The 16,879-nt window shown below is 35.1% G+C and overlaps 2 protein-coding genes and 2 long non-coding RNA genes across 5 annotated transcripts; 2 read left to right on the forward strand and 2 right to left on the reverse strand.

Moving 5' to 3' along the window:
• Positions 1–1,869: 1,869 nt before the first annotated feature.
• LOC116935789 lies at positions 1,870–2,997 on the reverse strand. Its single transcript, XM_045180688.1, has 3 exons — positions 2,481–2,997; positions 2,230–2,404; positions 1,870–2,161 (listed from the first exon to the last, which is right to left on the reverse strand). The coding sequence occupies exons 1-3, from the start codon at positions 2,634–2,636 to the stop codon at positions 2,025–2,027; spliced, it is 468 nt and encodes a 155-aa protein (XP_045036623.1). The 5' UTR covers positions 2,637–2,997; the 3' UTR covers positions 1,870–2,024.
• A 1,034-nt stretch (positions 2,998–4,031) lies between these two features.
• LOC123477380 lies at positions 4,032–4,646 on the reverse strand. The gene is made up of 2 exons (XR_006652577.1): positions 4,514–4,646; positions 4,032–4,418 (listed from the first exon to the last, which is right to left on the reverse strand). It is a non-coding gene; the product is annotated as an uncharacterized LOC123477380 (long non-coding RNA).
• Positions 4,293–10,367, forward strand: LOC116935790. Its single transcript, XR_004401439.2, has 6 exons — positions 4,293–4,426; positions 4,493–5,184; positions 5,254–5,798; positions 5,890–6,039; positions 6,101–6,181; positions 8,222–10,367. It is a non-coding gene; the product is annotated as an uncharacterized LOC116935790 (long non-coding RNA).
• Positions 10,368–13,333: 2,966 nt separating this feature from the next.
• LOC123477379 lies at positions 13,334–15,682 on the forward strand. Of its 2 annotated transcripts, XM_045180687.1 has the most exons (6): positions 13,334–13,861; positions 13,923–14,042; positions 14,115–14,730; positions 14,805–14,876; positions 14,947–15,545; positions 15,627–15,680. In XM_045180687.1, exons 1-6 carry the CDS (start codon positions 13,352–13,354, stop codon positions 15,633–15,635), a joined length of 1,926 nt encoding a protein of 641 aa, XP_045036622.1. In that variant the 5' UTR covers positions 13,334–13,351; the 3' UTR covers positions 15,636–15,680. The 2 variants fall into 2 exon arrangements, with proteins under 2 accessions (XP_045036622.1, XP_045036621.1); XM_045180686.1 differs by having other exon boundaries at positions 14,947–15,682.
• The last annotated feature ends 1,197 nt before the right edge of the window (positions 15,683–16,879 follow it).

Below are 16,879 nucleotides of genomic sequence, written 5' to 3' on the forward strand. Positions count from 1 at the left end.
AAAGTGGCCCCCCTAAGCGCCGTGCCCCCCCCCTCCCCCCCCCCGGCAATTGCCATACATGCCCTATGGTAAAGGAGGGCCTGCTTTCATCTTCACTATAGTCTTCTTCCTCTTCACTTTCCCTTTAGATTATTAGACATTTGCCCTTGGCCACGTTTTCAGAAACGAATTTTTAAAAAATGATAAAAATTAACAAAGGATATTAAGGGAAAGTTACACAAAATGATCCATTGTTTAATCAGGTTTCAGAACTTTAGTGGTTACTCTACTATTTCCGTTATTCTTTTTTGGAGATGAAGGTCACCCACGTCGCAGTCAGAGGTCCTTCCCACTATCTAATACATTCACGTAATAGTATGAATCTCTAGGAATCATTAGTAAGTAATAGGAAATATTGTAAAATACTTCTGAATCCTCACGTTTCGGTTTTATTGATCCTATAGGCTATTTTGTTTTTGTAATTCTTGCTAGCTAACTATTTATCTTACTCATTAAACTCCAATTATAATTAAATTACTTCTAGAAAGGAAGGGTTTTAAATGTGAATTATAGGTGTATCTACGTATCTACGTTTCAATATACTCACACAGGCAACTGGATTTTCAGGGTTGAACAATGACTTCCTGATGGTTTTAGCTTATTCTGAGATGTTTTCATGTTCTGAAATTCTCCTAACCCCTTGTGCAAGCACTTTATTGGGTGATCTGATAAGTAATTTATCATTCCAATAAAAGTTTCGAAAAGGAAAGCAGAAATAGAATCTAGCTGGTCGTGAATATCACAATCATCTGCCAAATGAACAATGGAATTGGAATCGACGTTGTAAATCATGTGATTCTTGACGTATATTTCCCCAAATTGTAAAGCAAAATATTCCAAACATTGTTTGGCCGCATGCGAGTTCGTTTTGCACATTTTTGAGCAAAAAGAATCCTTATTGCCAAATGTAGATACAGAAAGTGTTCGTACTCATCAGTTGACAAACTTCCTTTAAATATGACTGGTCCAATAAAAAGAAGAAGGGCGCGCAATTCAACGGCTTTGAGTTGCTTGACGTGTTTTAGTGATGTTACTACACGATGAAATTCTACTGGATATGAAATTTGAATCCGACGAAAGCTTTTCTCCAATTTTGCTCTCTCCCGCGTATCGAGTTTGTGTTTCAAGTGCTTCTTACTCCAGTGGCCTGTAAATCGTGAGTAGGCGCTTGAAAACACGAAGTAGAACAAGGTGCATGTAGTCCAGGGGCAAACAAGATATCATGTTGATTTTCAAATCTGGTAATGGGCTGACCTTTACGACCTTTACGATGCTGTCTGTTTAACTGAGCTCGGAAGAACGCGTTAGTTCTCAGAGAAACACCAGTAACTTCAGGAAATGTCGTGCAGTGATACACTTTTCATAAACACCTTTCTAATTGCAACGCTCACGGCCAAAATATCCTATATGCGCAGTTTTTACTTTAAGAAATCCCCTGGCAAGAGCATCCCCAGGCGGCACAGGTATATCCGTCGCATATCCCTAAAATATAAAAAAAAAATATCCCGATTTTTATGCAAAGGATATCCCTGGAATACGCATATATCCCCACCAGGAATATTCAAACGAGAATGTCCAGGAGACATTCTCCTTTATTGTCCAAAGGATATTCTATGGACATCCAGGAAGCAAGCGGTATATAACAAAGTCAATAATCAGCCAATTTGTACTGTTTGGGGTGCTCCAACATTTGGAAAACAGATGGCACCTTTGTACTTTTTTCTAATTCAAAATTAAACAACTAGATGTCACTATTTCTTTCGTCGAAATGAAAACATCGTTGTTTCTCGCTTTAATTTAACAACTATAACAACTTAAACTAACCTTAAATCCCGAAGGCGCCCAAAGGGCTTTATTTCAAAGAATAAATTGACAAGATTTAAAAAATCAAAATTTGAGGACAATAAACTCCTTTGTCCATCTTCTTAAATATAATAACAAATTGAGTAAAACAAAGACTAGCATTTAAGCACGGAAGCAAGCATTTAACGTTGACGTATACGTTCTTGTTTCTTTTCCGCATTTGTGACTTTCTCCGGAACTTTGCTCAGCCACTTCGTCACAATAGCCTTTATTTCAAATGTGGTCGAAAACTGAACGGCTGGAATGGATTTGATGGCTTCTGAATTTCAAATGTTACTGACTAGAGTGATTTTAATAAAAAACATTAAATGCAAATTGTAGATTTACTAAACATTGCAATTTGCAGAGGTGAATCACCAAATCTGTACTTTTCAGAACGATTTTGCTTAATTCCGCCTTCCCAGTTTAACTTGCGAGCGACCTTGTCACTAAGGACCATGACTAACGCTCCTCTGACTATACCTTTAAGGTTTGCCCCTCCTATTCTTCTTATAACATTCATCTAAATAAGGGAAAAAACAAAAACGACACGAGTCTGTAAGTCTGTATATGGTATTCAAGCATTGATTTTTAATTACCAAATCTAACTGAAGTTCCTTTCGCTTGATGTTTTCTTGAAAATCAAAATATTTCTTAATTGAATCAAGTTGAAGCATCTCTTCCATAACAGCACTGGATTCAGCAGCGTCATAAACGCTGCCCTTGGCGATGGCATTAATTTGTCGTTGCTGCATCTTCAGTATCTTAAGAATTTCCGATTTCTCTTGTTTGTTATTGTTCGCACCTTCATCGTCGGAAAAATTATCTATCGTTAGAAGACACGAAAGCAAAACAAACGATTTAAAAAATCAATAAGTAAGAATATGTTAAGATTTTATTTCCGCAATGAGATGTTTTTATAACATTGTTAGCCTACTGTGGACGGTTCTGCTGCGTACTGTCGTAACTTTTTGAATTCCTGAAGCTGTTGTTTGTCCACTACTTTCTTTATTAAAGGAGTCAAATTCCCAGTCCAAGGACATAGTATCTAACAATAAAAATAACGTATTAGCGATTGAAGTCAGATACTTAAACAGTAGGAAATTCCTACTGATTGATTAAGTAGGTCGGAAATCTACTAAATTTGCAATTTTCTTACTTAAAACGAGTTTTCCAAGTCACTTACTGTAAATTGCAAATACTTATATGTGGTTATGCTACTTACACTTACCATCCCACTTATAAATAAGATGGTAAATGGCATTTTAAGTATGAAACATTCGAAATAAGTATGCTTTAATTTAAGTATCTTTATTCAAGTTTTGCGAAACATACTTTATCCATTTTTAATACTTACATTTAAAAGCTGTATCAAAATTAAGTATCGTTTCCCTAAATTTAAGTACTTTATATACCATATAAGTTCTTTAGTTAAGTACCTTTCACAGTGAAGCAGGTTGACTAAATCAAAGTCGTTAGAATTGCAAGTATCTTGTAACTGACGAATTTTGATGATCAAACACTACTCATGAACTGTCAATTGAAAATCCATCAACTTTTTTTGAACACATCAAATTCCATCACAGGAATACCGGGAAGTTTATAATGTTGTGCAACATTATAAACTTCCCGGTATTCCTTAACAGTGCACACTGTTAAAAAAGGTAATGATTTTCGGTAGATAATTGAACATTATTCTTTCTATCTTTTTCTATTTCAACTAAGAAAACGATATTTAATTTAATCAAATTAATATAAGTATAAATTTATTCAAATTATAACTATGAGCTTCAAAAATTTTATCAATCGGTGGTGTTTGATTACAGAATTTCAGCACGTAAAATCAAATGATACGATTTCTTAAAAATTTTTCCAAAAATTTTCTCAACAATCACCCAACAGACCTTTATAGTATATGGCGGTATGTTTGCAACTATTATCTCATCAAGTGTAGCTCAGTGGTAAAGCATCGTATACGATTCAAAAGGTCTGATGTTCGAACCCCGTGGTATACGGCTTTTTTTTCATTTCTGAACCCCATTTATGGATATACCTTAATAACCACAACAAATTTCGATATGATAGAAGTCATTTGCTGAATTTTTGACTAAAGATTATATGATTGCCCTATAGAAAAAAAAGTGTGCGAATGAATTTTAAGTTGGCTAGACCCTTTATTGAGCCTACTTAACTACTTACAACATTCTTACATGAAACAGGTTTTTTTAGTAGGAAATCTCGTGTAAGTATTGGCGGAATTTAAGTATCCAAAGCCATGTAAGAGATCCTGGCACCTCTTAAGTAGGAAACAATAAGTAGGGAGCCGCTGCTGTGTATCGTCATCCATTTGGTCGTCCTCATACATTCGAAAAGCATAATCTTTTTAAAATATAATTCTTAGAACGTTATTGGTGTACCCGTCGATGATGCATTTCCATTTCCCAGCTTTGCAACGACGTAAGTGTTGGCCACCGGGATCTCTGCATTTCTTTTTCTACATTGCGCATTGGGCCGCTCCACAGTGGCTCCATTAAATTCTAAAAAGGTTGGTGTGAGAATCAACATGAGTGTTTTTTAGCATGAAAAAAATTATTACTAGCAGAAATGCTAGTGTTTTTATTGCTCTCATTACGGTTGTCGGTCTTCGTCGATAACATGATATCCAGATTTAAGGGCGGACTAGGATTTGAAATTATGTCCCTGCTGCCCTCGGCTGCTTCCTTTGACGATAGCTTCTTCGGATAAGTGACTCTACTCTGCGTAGCACGTGTTAGTACTGGTGAATTGGGCTCAACAACTATCCTGGAACGCCGTGAAGGTTGAGGGGGGCTGAAAACTTCCTTTTGTTTCCTGATTCGACTGCTACGTCCACCTCCCAATATTTCATTATCAGAAGATGGGATATCCGAATTTTGTGGAACAGGAACTTTGCCTAAGTCAGGAAGTTCAATGCGTTTGAAATACAGTTCAAGTGCAGCATAAGCTTTGTCCAAGTCATCTATAATTTAAAAAATTATATTAATGTACGAAAAAAAATTTGTTGCTGTTATGGTGTTATTAACATATGTCTGCTTTATGTTGATTTGGTACATCTCCCATTTCTCCTCATCGGCTACAGAATGCTTTCTAACCATTTTGTACAGTCCAAGTTTGTCGAGCTTGTCAATGTGGTATGGCCAATAGACAAATTCCCTATTTTTTCTACACCACACACTGGATATTACACAGCGATGTATATCACTTTGGTCAGTCAATAACCAAGCGTCAACAATCAAAAACGTTTTCCCTTTCTCTTCGTCCACGGTAGCTATATAAAAGTGATACACAATATTACCATCACGTCTTTAAATATAGCAACCATATTTTTTGTAGCAACTTCTGCAGAGAAACATCAAAACTTAATGATAAACGCACTTCTAAAATTACCGTCTGATTTCCCAAACCCAAAAAATATTCGTAGTGAAACTTCAAGTCGCGTGGCTGATATATATGGTCAAAAATTGTGAAGGCTGAAGAAGAAGGGAATTTGGCTGATTTCGCAGTGCACATTGGGTTGCCATTATAATACCCTTAAACAATTCAAAATTTATATATCTAATTTGTATAACTAGATTTCCCAATCGAAAAAACTTTAATTTTGAGATTTACTTAATTAATTTTTCGAATTTTTATTATAAGTAACCAAAAGGTAGGTAAACGGCAACTTTGAGACTCAATTTAGACCTTACTCATTTCAATTCTGTTCGTTTCTGTAAAAATGAAGTCTGCTGTGGAATATTTTCAACGTGGCCCCTATAATTTTTTGTGCAAATCGAATTGTTTTAACGGATTACTTATTTTGATCTCTGTGCTTTTCCATGGATAATAACTAATACAACAAGACACAAAGCAGCAACTTTTCAATAGAGGCAAATAAAGTAATATATTATCTTGTTTATCATTTTATCTATGAGCACTCTTATGTTATCACTTATCAGCTAATATATTTTATTTTTCATTTTTTTTCAGGGTTTGTGCTCTCGTTTACTTTGCATACCTTACCTCATTCAACATACATTGTAATATATGATGCCGAAACAAAGAGCAACTCAAGATTTTGTTGGTGAGAGGCAACAACGTAGACAATTTCGTCCACTGCCTCGTACTGCGAATGCAATGGTAATATTACAATATGGTTGGTTATTAGGTTTTACGTAATAAAAATGCATTTTGTTTACAGGATACCGATCGAAATCAAAACGCAGCTGCTTGTATGGTGCCACCACATTTTGATGCAGCGAATCATCAGCATGCAATTCTTGTAAGTTATACCGCAGCTAAGTTGGCTTGTGTGAGAATTCCAGTGAATGCGTAACACTTGATTGAAGTCTTTATCAATAAGCTGAAATGCAAATACGCGTGTTAAGTACAGTGCCGGTCCAGTTATACACAGCAGCGACTGAATACTTAATTAAGGGTCTTTCAGTAGGAAAAAGCTACTGAAAAAATTAAGTATCCTTAAATGATACCTGATTTTGAAAAAAGATACTTAAAATTTTGATTCCCCTACTGAAACCCAATTTCATACCTATCCTATCGATTTTAAGCATTGAAAATTTTTTTTAAGTATGACAAAATGCTTTTTAAGTATTTAAAATATTAAAGTATCCTGCGTAGCATACTGAATTACTGATGTATATATGCTTATTACGATTAACTAACAATCTTTAAATTAGGATTAATTAATATTTTAAAAGGATATTATACAATTATATTAGGACTTTGGCTATTAATACTTATTATTACAATAATTTGGCAAACTGATGTCACCTTGGTTTAACAACTGGCAAATCTTTGAAAGTGCCCAATCGGTCAGGTTTAGATTTCAAGTCAACATATACAATCAGTCATTTTAATCATATGAAATGCATCGACTGCACTGTTAAATAATGGTCTCGAGGTAGACTAGGTCTAATATGCAATGACAATTTTACAAAAACCCTATATTTGGTAACATCACCTTTTCACAAGTATCGGTGACTAAAACTTCTTCGTTCTCAAAACCATGTGTTAATCTTTAGGAACCAAACTTAAATTTAGCAATAAGGCTAACTATTTTTTGGCAAACACAAGCCCATCTCATGACAGGTTGCCTGAACTAAGTTACTAATTATAACTACAAATCAGTTATTTATTTTATGGGATTTCTGGGTTTTTGAACTACGCTTAAAATTTGTTTATGTTAATTTTCTTTAATTTCTGAAATATATGCCACTTAAATTATATGAAATACATTTTGTATGATCATTACTTTTCAATGTATTAAAAACTTTAGCTGGTTAGCTGCAAAATCACATGTTTGTAAATGTATCAAAAAATTTTCCGAAAATTTTCAATCACTTTTTCTTTTTTATGACTATTTTTAGCTAAATTAGTTGTACAATTAACAACTGATGTGGCGCACCGGTAGAGTATAAGACAGGGAATCTAAAGGTCAATGGTTTAATTCCTAGCACGTCTAACACTTTTTTCCAAAAATTTAACTCAAGTTACTGAATTTTTCAGTAGCCTATTAGAATTAAGTATTTTATAGAAATTAAGTACCAAAAAAAATCTAGTAGGCTGGCCTTTTTTAAGTATCAAAAATTAAGTATTTTGTCGCCGCTGTGTAGAACCGCCTAGCTATGGAACCGGCTCGGTTATCGAACCGATTTTTCTTTGCCGTGTTTCAGCGCCACCGTTGGCCGTATTATGAACTATATCGATTTTCTATGGCGGGAATGAACGGGTTATGCCTTTTAAAACATGCAAAAAAATATTACTGTAATGGGTTTTATCTTTTTAGTCAATGTTGTACATCGGTTCAATGACCCAACTAATAATAATAGGCGTTAAAGTTATTCATACCAAATACAATAATAATAGGCGGTAAAATTATTCATACCAAATACAATAGAATACAATAGCTTCCTTTAATCATTCTTATCTTCTAGCACCTTGTTCCATTCCAGTCCTTCTACCAACTCTAATTTCTTTTTCCTTCTGTTATGACAACAGTTCTACTAGTTCATCAAACCACTTCCTCTGTGGATGGTCCCCCACCAATGAAGATACACTATTATCTCACCATTCATAGTCATAGACTATATTACACATATATTAAAAACCTTTTTAAGTTTCTATTCTAAGACCGTCAAAGTTTGACGGATGAAAGAACCGACGATAGGTGGCACTAAGATCGGGTGCTTGGTTATAGAACCATTCAGTTATAGAACCGCGCACAGGCCGGTTCTATAACTGGACCGGCACTGTATACCAATAATAATGACATATTTAAATTTTTTTTTTTTTTTTACCCAAGGAAGATGCAGTTGACCGAATTTAAGAAGCCCATAAACTCCATGGAGCAGAAATCAATTTAAACGGCCATCACATGAATAATGGCGCTGATTCCAGTGACGTAGACCTTCAATCACTGGTCGATGCTAATGACAGCGATAACATTTCAGACCAAGAAGCAGTATGTGACAGTGATTCGTATGATGTGCCTAGTGCTACTGATAAAGACGTATCTAATTTCGGAGGTGTTCATGACCAGTCTGATTATGATTGGCTTGAGGAGGAAGTTGACAACAATGAAGAAAAGCAAAAAAAAAAAAAGAATTGAAACGTGATTTGACAAAATGGGTCATTGAATGTGGAATCTCACCAGCACACAACAACAAGTTGCTCATTTTATTGAAAACCTGCAATGAATTGGCTTTTTTACCCAACGATTATCGAGCCCTTTTAACAACTGTCCGCAATGTAACTACAAAGGAAGTCCATCCAGGCAGTTATTTTCACTTCTGCTTAAGAGTAGGCATTTTACGTTCTCTTTATCGTTTAAATCTTGAAAATGTTCCGGATAACATTAAACTGTTCGTCAACATTGATGGTATTCCGCTTGCAAAAAGTAGTAACAGCCAATTTTGGCCAATTTTAGTCGCCATTCGTGGATTCAGAGCTTCCAGCCCATTTGTAGTTGGGATCTATCACGGAAGTACCAAGCCGAAATTTGTAAATGATTATTTGTGAGATTTCATTACTGAAGCCATCCTATTGGAATCTGATGAGGTTGTCTTCCGAGAGTCAAAAATAAAAGTGTCAGTTGCAGCCTTCATCTGCGATTTGCCAGCTCGATCGTTTATTACGAAAGTCATGTCCCACAATGCCTATTTTGGATGTCCAAAGTGTGAAACAAAAGGTTCATTCTATAATCCTATGGTAAATAATGCAAGATAAGGACATGTAACATATCCGCAACTTGACGCGCTTCCGAGAACCGATCAATCCTTTAGGAACAAGTCACAACCAGAACATCACCATGAAGGAGATTCTTTACTTGAAGAACTTAATCTTGATCTAGGGTTTCATGTTCCCGTAGATCCGATGCATTTAACAGATCTCGGGGTAAATAGAAAGCTATTTGTTTCTTGAACCCGTGGAAAAGATCATAATGTAAAATTGTCTCGGGTGCAAAGAGGTCGTTTGGCTGAAAGAATTGAATGTATTCGCTCTTTCATACCCAAGTATTTTCCTCGAAAGCTTGGAGCATTAGAACTTTTGGACAAATGGAAAAGCACTTGCTTTAGGATGATCAAACTGAGATTAGGACCAGTCTTGTTACGTCATATTTTACCGAACAATTTGTATGACCATTTTTTCCTTTTCATGTTGCGATGGTATTGCTTTCAAATTAGCAAGAATGCGTTAAACCAGAAGTGACTGATTATTGTTCCCAACTCTTAAAAAAGTTTGTTGCGCAATCTGTTACATAATATGGCCAGCAATTTGTATCAGCTAATGTACATAACCTGATACATTTAACTGTAGATGTAGCAAATTTTGGTCATGTGGATTCGTTTAGCGCATATCCGTTTGAAAATTATTTACAAATTATCAAGAATCTTGTTCGCAAAAGTGCAAAACCATTTCAGCAGATTGTAAAACGCTTAAGTGAGCTGGAAATGGCTAGTCTTGTTGAGCCATACATGGAAAACCAAAATTTAATGGTTCTTGAAGATGAACACTTTTCTGGGCCCCTCCTTCCTAATATGCGGACAGAAAAGCAGTTCAAAAGAGCAAAGTTAAAAACTTGGATATTGAGTAGTAAAAAGCCTGACAATTGTGTGTATCTTCACGACATGTCAATCGCGCTTGTAGAAAATTTCATTAAGCGTCATCATCAAATTATAATTATTGGAAGGAAATTTGAATCATACGACGATTTGTATCTTCTCCCTGTGAAATCCAGGCAGCTTGGAATTCATGTTGTGAAGCAGCTGGGAAGTCTTAATGTTTGGCCAATATCTGCGATTCGTTGCAAAGGTTTTATTGTTCCATCATTCATTCCATCTGAGGATGGCCAATACAATTCATTTGTTGTTTTCTCTTTATTAGCAAAAACATACGGATTGTCATAAATTCATGTATACAGCTGTGAAATAAAAATCATGAAAATTTCAGTATAAGATGTCTAATCTATTAATTTAGTCCACGTAGAAAAGAAAAACATCTAAAACAGAAACAAATATTCAAACAGTTATTTCTAGTTTCCTAGCTCCATGTAGGGGAGACCGGGGCTACTTTGACTTTGGGGTTGCATGGTTTTTTATATTATTCAAAAACCATTTGTTTAAAAAAAATTTTTTTTTGCACTTGCTTATTGCCAATGCCAAAAAACTTGGGGGATGAATTTTTGTTAGTTAAAAGGCCTTTGTTGTTTAGTAAGAACAAAATTTAGAAACAGGTATCTGAAATTGATAAATTTTTTATTTTTATTTTTAAGATAGTTTTTTAGTGTAAGTAAAAAAATAAAAAATAGTAACACTTGTAGAAAATATTATTCTACATTTTTCTACACTAATCTTAATTCTACTGAGTGTCCTATTTCTCTAGAAACTTTAAGTTTATTTGCAAAGAAATTTGGGGTAAGTTGGCCCTGACAACTAAGGGGTTGTTTGGCCGTGTTCGCTGAACTGAAGGGGAGGTGTTATGGGAGGAGCTGAATAGACGTTTGGTTGAAAATAAAATGTATCAATTGATAAACGAATGGTGAATTTTTTTCTTAACAATTGGAATGCCGTTTTTCACGAAGGCCATGTTCAGAATGCAGATTGCTCCTGGTTTTTTTTAATGGGAGGTTCTTTCTTTTAAAGTAATCGATAATTAATAGAACCATCCTCCATCAACCAATCAACCCCATTACGATAATTTAACAAGAAAGCAGAGATATGTAACTTTTTACACATAAAGTGATACTTTTATTTAGAATTTAGTACTAAAGTACAATACATGATTTTTTAAAATTGTATATTAAAAGAATGACAGATTTTTTTATTCAAAACCAACGAGGGTCCATTCAACCCCACTATTTTCGGGTTTTCCAAGAACGCGGGTTTACACTATATTTTTTTTTATCTCCGCCAATTTTAAACAAATAAAAATAAAAAAAATTCAGGAGATAGAAAACATAGTTGTCTATCGTTGACAACAGAAATATTTCAGATATCTTTAGTAAAAGTCGAGATATGGCGATAAAAAAAGTACTAATCAGCCCAGGTCCCCCCTACCAGGAATATACTCATTTGCGACCTAATTGCCAACAAAAACGCTGATGACAACTGGCATGGCATCAAGCGACTTAATTATTCTAGCAAGTATCGGCCACAAGTCAATTGAGTTAGTTTTGAAAATTTGAGTCCCTTCAACATTTAATCGAATTTTGATTACAATTGATTCTTTGTTTATCATGCCTTTTTTAAACTTTGCCAATAGACTCTTCTTTAGTGAAAAGTGGTGAAAATTACTACTCCTGATCGGAGTATTAGTTGTTTTCAGAATAGTTGTTGGATATTTTGGTAGGGAAGACCGGGGCTACTTGGCTCACTTTTGTGTTAATTGCGTCTCAAGCCTTTACTTTTCATCAAAATGAGACAAACTTATATTTATAATATTAATTAACACCATATCTATAAAATTGCTTGAGACACGAAAATTCAATAAATAACGAGATCATGATGAAAAAAAATGTTTTATTGGGACACCTTAAATGGGCAACTTACCCTGTCTCCGGGGCAGGTTGCCCATATCAACGGGGCAAGTTGCTCCAAGTAATTTCACATTAGCACACGAAACACACAAGTAATCGTCGACATTTTCTTCACATGTTTCGCATGACCATTGATAGCAGATTCCAGTGCACTGTATCTATCCAACACTGCTGGAAGAATAGTCAGCGCCACACTCAATGCAGATTTCGTCTTTATTTTTAATAATAAATGCCTTAGACATTTTTTGGTTTTCTTCTTTTGCCAACTTAATGGCCCTTCCAATAAGGTCGGGAGATGCTGAAGCATAGTTCGTTTTTCAAATATAATTCCTAATTCCTCATTTCTTATGCTAAAGAAGAAACAATACGAAAAATTCAGTTTCATCACACTGAAATAACTTGAGCCAACTATCCGCTTCAAAAAAGAGCCAACTTACCCCTATATGGGGTTGATCCACTATTTATTATGTATAGGGGGGAGCGGGGCTATTTCGGACAAAATTTTGCCAACTGTGTTCTAGTTGACATTTATTTAAATACAAGCAAATATAAGTAATTGTTTTTGTACCAAAATGTAGTTTAGGTTTTCTACTTTTAAAAACTTATTTTAGAATTTCTTTCTGGTGATAAATGGCTTAAATATAAACATTTTAGTTTCATTGCCTTTTTGTCCGGTTTTACCCAACCGAAGGGGCTTTTTCGGACAGTTGAAGAGTATATATATTTAAAATAATTTTAGCCAATATTTATTACGTATAAATATACCAATCGAACCGAAATTTCATTTCCGTTTTGATGGTGTACCTTTTATGTTACTTTATAGTAAAGAAATTCAAAGAAATGAAATGAAATGAAATAGGGGGGAGCGGGGCTATTTCGGACAAAATTTTGCCAACTGTGTTCTAGTTGACATTTATTTAAATACAAGCAAATATAAGTAATTGTTTTTGTACCAAAATGTAGCCTAGGTTTTCTACTTTTAAAAACTTATTTTACAATTTCTTTCTGGTGATAAATGGCTTAAATATAAACATTTTAGTTTCATTGCCTTTTTGTCCGGTTTTACCCAACCGAAGGGGCTTTTTCGGACAGTTGAAGAATATATATATTTAAAATAATTTTAGCCAATATTTATTACGTATAAATATACCAATCGAACCGAAATTTCATTTCCGTTTTGATGGTGTACCTTTTATGTTACTTTATAGTAAAGAAATTCAAAGAAATGAAATGAAATGAAATACAGTATAGTAGAGGTTTGTTTTCCCTTTTTCTGCAGTTTGTTTAGCCGAACCCGCAAAAGAAGGGAGGAGCCTATGGTAACAGACGTTCTAGTTTAAAAACGGCGGGTTCTTTAAATATTCTGTGTAAAAACTATTCCATAATTTCGTTGTAAAAATGGTTCGTGTCTACAAGAGAAAAAAGGCTAAACCACCACCTACTGATGCTGAGATAGTTTCTGCATTACTTTTGATTAAAACTAGTGGTAAATCATTAAGAGAAGTTGCTTTAACAAGTGGTATACCAAAAAGCACACTGTTTGCTTATTCGAAACGGTTTCCAGACTTTTCAAACCTACCACCTGATACCAAAATTAAACCAACATTTCACCATCTGCAAGTGCTGAAACCAGAACACGAGCAAGACTTGACTGATTACTTGATTGTATCACAACTAAGAAGCCATGGCTTGACCCCAAAAAAACTGAAACTTCTCGTGTACTCTTATGCTGTTTTTAATGGTATCCCGGTCCCTCCAACTTGGCTGCATAAGAAAACAGCTGGAAAAGATTGGTTTAGTAGTTTTCTAAAACGAAACAAGAGGCTATCAATTCGTAAACCTGAAGCAACAAGCCAGGCTAGGGCAGCTGCTTTAAACAAAGTTGTAATGAGCAACTTTTACGACCAGGTATTTAGATTAATTTCTTTCAATAGTTTCTTTTTTACTTAATCTTTGAAATTTCTTGTAGGTGGATGAGCTATATGAAAAACACAAGTTTGATGCAGATTCCGTTTTCAATACAGATGAGACTAATAACACAACTGTAGTTGAACCAGCAAAAATTATTGCACAAAAAGGCACTCACCAGGTATAATTTTTGGTGAAATTTGTGTTATGATTTCTAAATATGAACATAATAATATGAATTTCATAATTTCAGGTTTATCAAATGACTTCTCAAGAAAGAGGTGTAAACGTGACAATGTTGCCCTTCGTAAATGCTTCTGGAAAGTTATTCGGTGGTGTTTTTGTATTCCCACGTAAGAAAGTGAGTGAGAAAATGAAAAACTTACCAGAAGGCTTTATTGCATTAGCCCACTCTTCAGGATGGATGACAGAGGAAAACTTTTTGATCGCTCTGAAACATTTTCATTCCCAAGTTCAAAGTAGGCCTACTAAAGAAAAGCCTATATTGTTGTTCCTCGATAACCACATCAGCCATATGGGTTATTCCATTTGTATTTTCGCCAAAGAAAATGGCATAATTCTTCAAACATTGCCCCCTCACACTTCTCATGCTTCACAGCCATTGGACAGAACTACCTTTGGTCCATTTAAGTCCAATCTTGCAGATAGTCACTCGGGTTGGATGAGGGAACATCCAGGTCAACGCATTTCAATTTATGAAATCCCTCTTCTTTCAAAACCTGCTCTGCAACGTGCATTTACTGAGAAAAATATCAAGAAAGGGTTCAAGGCAACAGGCTTATTCCCTTTTAATCGTAATGCCATTCCTGACAGCATGTATGCTCCTTCTATCGTAACTGATTTGCCAGGTATGTAAGTGTTTTCATTACATTTACTCCTATGTTCATAAATTAATGTCGACTTTACCACATTATACCTACAGCGCCAACTGAGGTTAATTCTCGTCAAAATGGTTTAACTATCTGTAATGCTATCCAGCATCTTCCCATCTCAGGTAAGTTATTTAAATGTATTCTAATAACAATCAACGTTATTAAAGTAATATCCCTTTTTGCATGTAATAGTAAACCAAACATTGCGATTTGAGATGCCATCTTCTATAGCTGCCCAGCATACCACAGTGGCAACCCAAGAACCTCCAAAGAGTAATTATTTATTGACAGTTTCATCAGCTGGACAGTTGACGTTGAGTCCAATCAGCGTTTCCCCTGTTGCTCAGCTACAAGCAGGTCCTTCTTCTGAAATTAGGTCATCTAGTTCTACGCCAATTATTCAGACGGAACATGAAAGAACAACGCCAACTGGGTCACCCTCAACAATTAATGATATGGCTTCTCCTACTGCAAGTTTGACTAACCAGCTCAGCCCCCAACAGCTGCTAACTACTCCAGTAAAATTTCGCGAGCCTCACTCTTTTCGTCCACACGATTTTCTGCAATTGCCACAAGTAACACAAAATGGCCCAAGAAATTCCAATCATAATAAACGACTTGGGGCATCACGATGTTTGACCAGCTCTCCAGAAATAAAACAAATTCGAGAGGAACATGAAGAAAAGGAGCGGAAGCTAAAAGCAGCAGAGAATCGGAAGATAGCCAAAGCAACAAAAGCAAAAGCAGCTGAAGGAAAAAGGAAATCAAACAAAGTACACAGTGTGGAAGAGGTAATCAAAATTTTTGTTTGTTATATTTTTTAAACCAATGATGCACTTCTTTGTTAACTGAATTAATTATATAATTTTCAGGATCAATAGGGGAGAGTGGGGCTAGTTGGCAGGAGGGCAAGTTTGCAATTCCTAATTTAGAAGAATTGTGTGAAAGAGGTTTTATTGATATAATTCATAGTCAAAGATGTTTATCGTGCGCACATTTGTGCAAAGTTTTATAAATTTATCCCAAATAGTTTAGGAAATAGAAAATAATGAATTTTTTTGCGTCAAATCCACAATAGTTGCGTGCTTGGTATTCATCAATTTTATCTTTTCTTGGTATGCATATAATTTTTAAAAAATATTTGTTTTATAGAAAATTCTGTCCTCTATTGAACTGTAACAATGGATTTGCTTTAATCAATTATAAAGGAGTAATAAAAATTTTTTTAAAAACAAACCCCGGGTTGGGGCAAGTTGATACATTGCACATGGGGAATGTCGGCATAGGCATTATACATGCATATGTATAGTACATGACCTGTCAAAATGTCGGGGAATTGTAAGTCGAATGTTTGCTATAGATATGACTTATGGTGAACAGTGGTATGCATTAGAGGACAAAATTTGGCACATTTTAGGTGTTTCACTTGATACGATGTTCACCTGTGAAATGTTTGCCTGAATTATGTATATTATTTTTTATTTTTTGCATTTAAGGCTATTAATCTTTATGTAAGTTATCACAACTTATTTCTGAGTTTCCCACTCTAAAATAACTATAGGATTTTTTTTTATTGTAATGTTATTCTAGTTTGTTTACAACATCAACATTTCACTGAAATCCGTATTTGAAATACATGGGGCCAACTTACCCCACTACCACTGCCAACTTACCCCGTTAGTGGGGCATGTAGGCAAATTTTTTTTAGCTTTTTGAACGTTGATTTCGATATGAATTCTTCAACGTAGATCAAATTAAAAAATAGCACGAGAAAGCTGGTTATCTGAGCTTTCTTTTACAATTTTTTGGGTGTCAAAATATGAAAAATTAAAGAAACCAGAGAAGAAATTAAAAAAATTGTACCAACTAGCCCCACCCTCCCCTACTTCGAAACTACACCTGCAGTTTCGAATCCGCAACAGGGAAGGAAAAGAACCTCCAGAGTGCTACGGTACGATAAGGAAAATGTGTCATCAATCAATCTAGTGGAAGAAGAAGAGGACCTTCCCAGTGAACCACGTAATAGTCCAGTTGTCCCAAGAAGGGAAAGAATAACTCGAGCAGTAAAGCAAAATAGAATGCGTAATGTATGTGGTCGTTAACCATGTCTTCGTGTTTGTTTTCT

Source organism: Daphnia magna, unplaced genomic scaffold (genome assembly GCF_020631705.1).
Source record: "Daphnia magna isolate NIES unplaced genomic scaffold, ASM2063170v1.1 Dm_contigs021, whole genome shotgun sequence".
Lineage (NCBI taxonomy): Eukaryota > Metazoa > Arthropoda > Branchiopoda > Diplostraca > Daphniidae > Daphnia > Daphnia magna.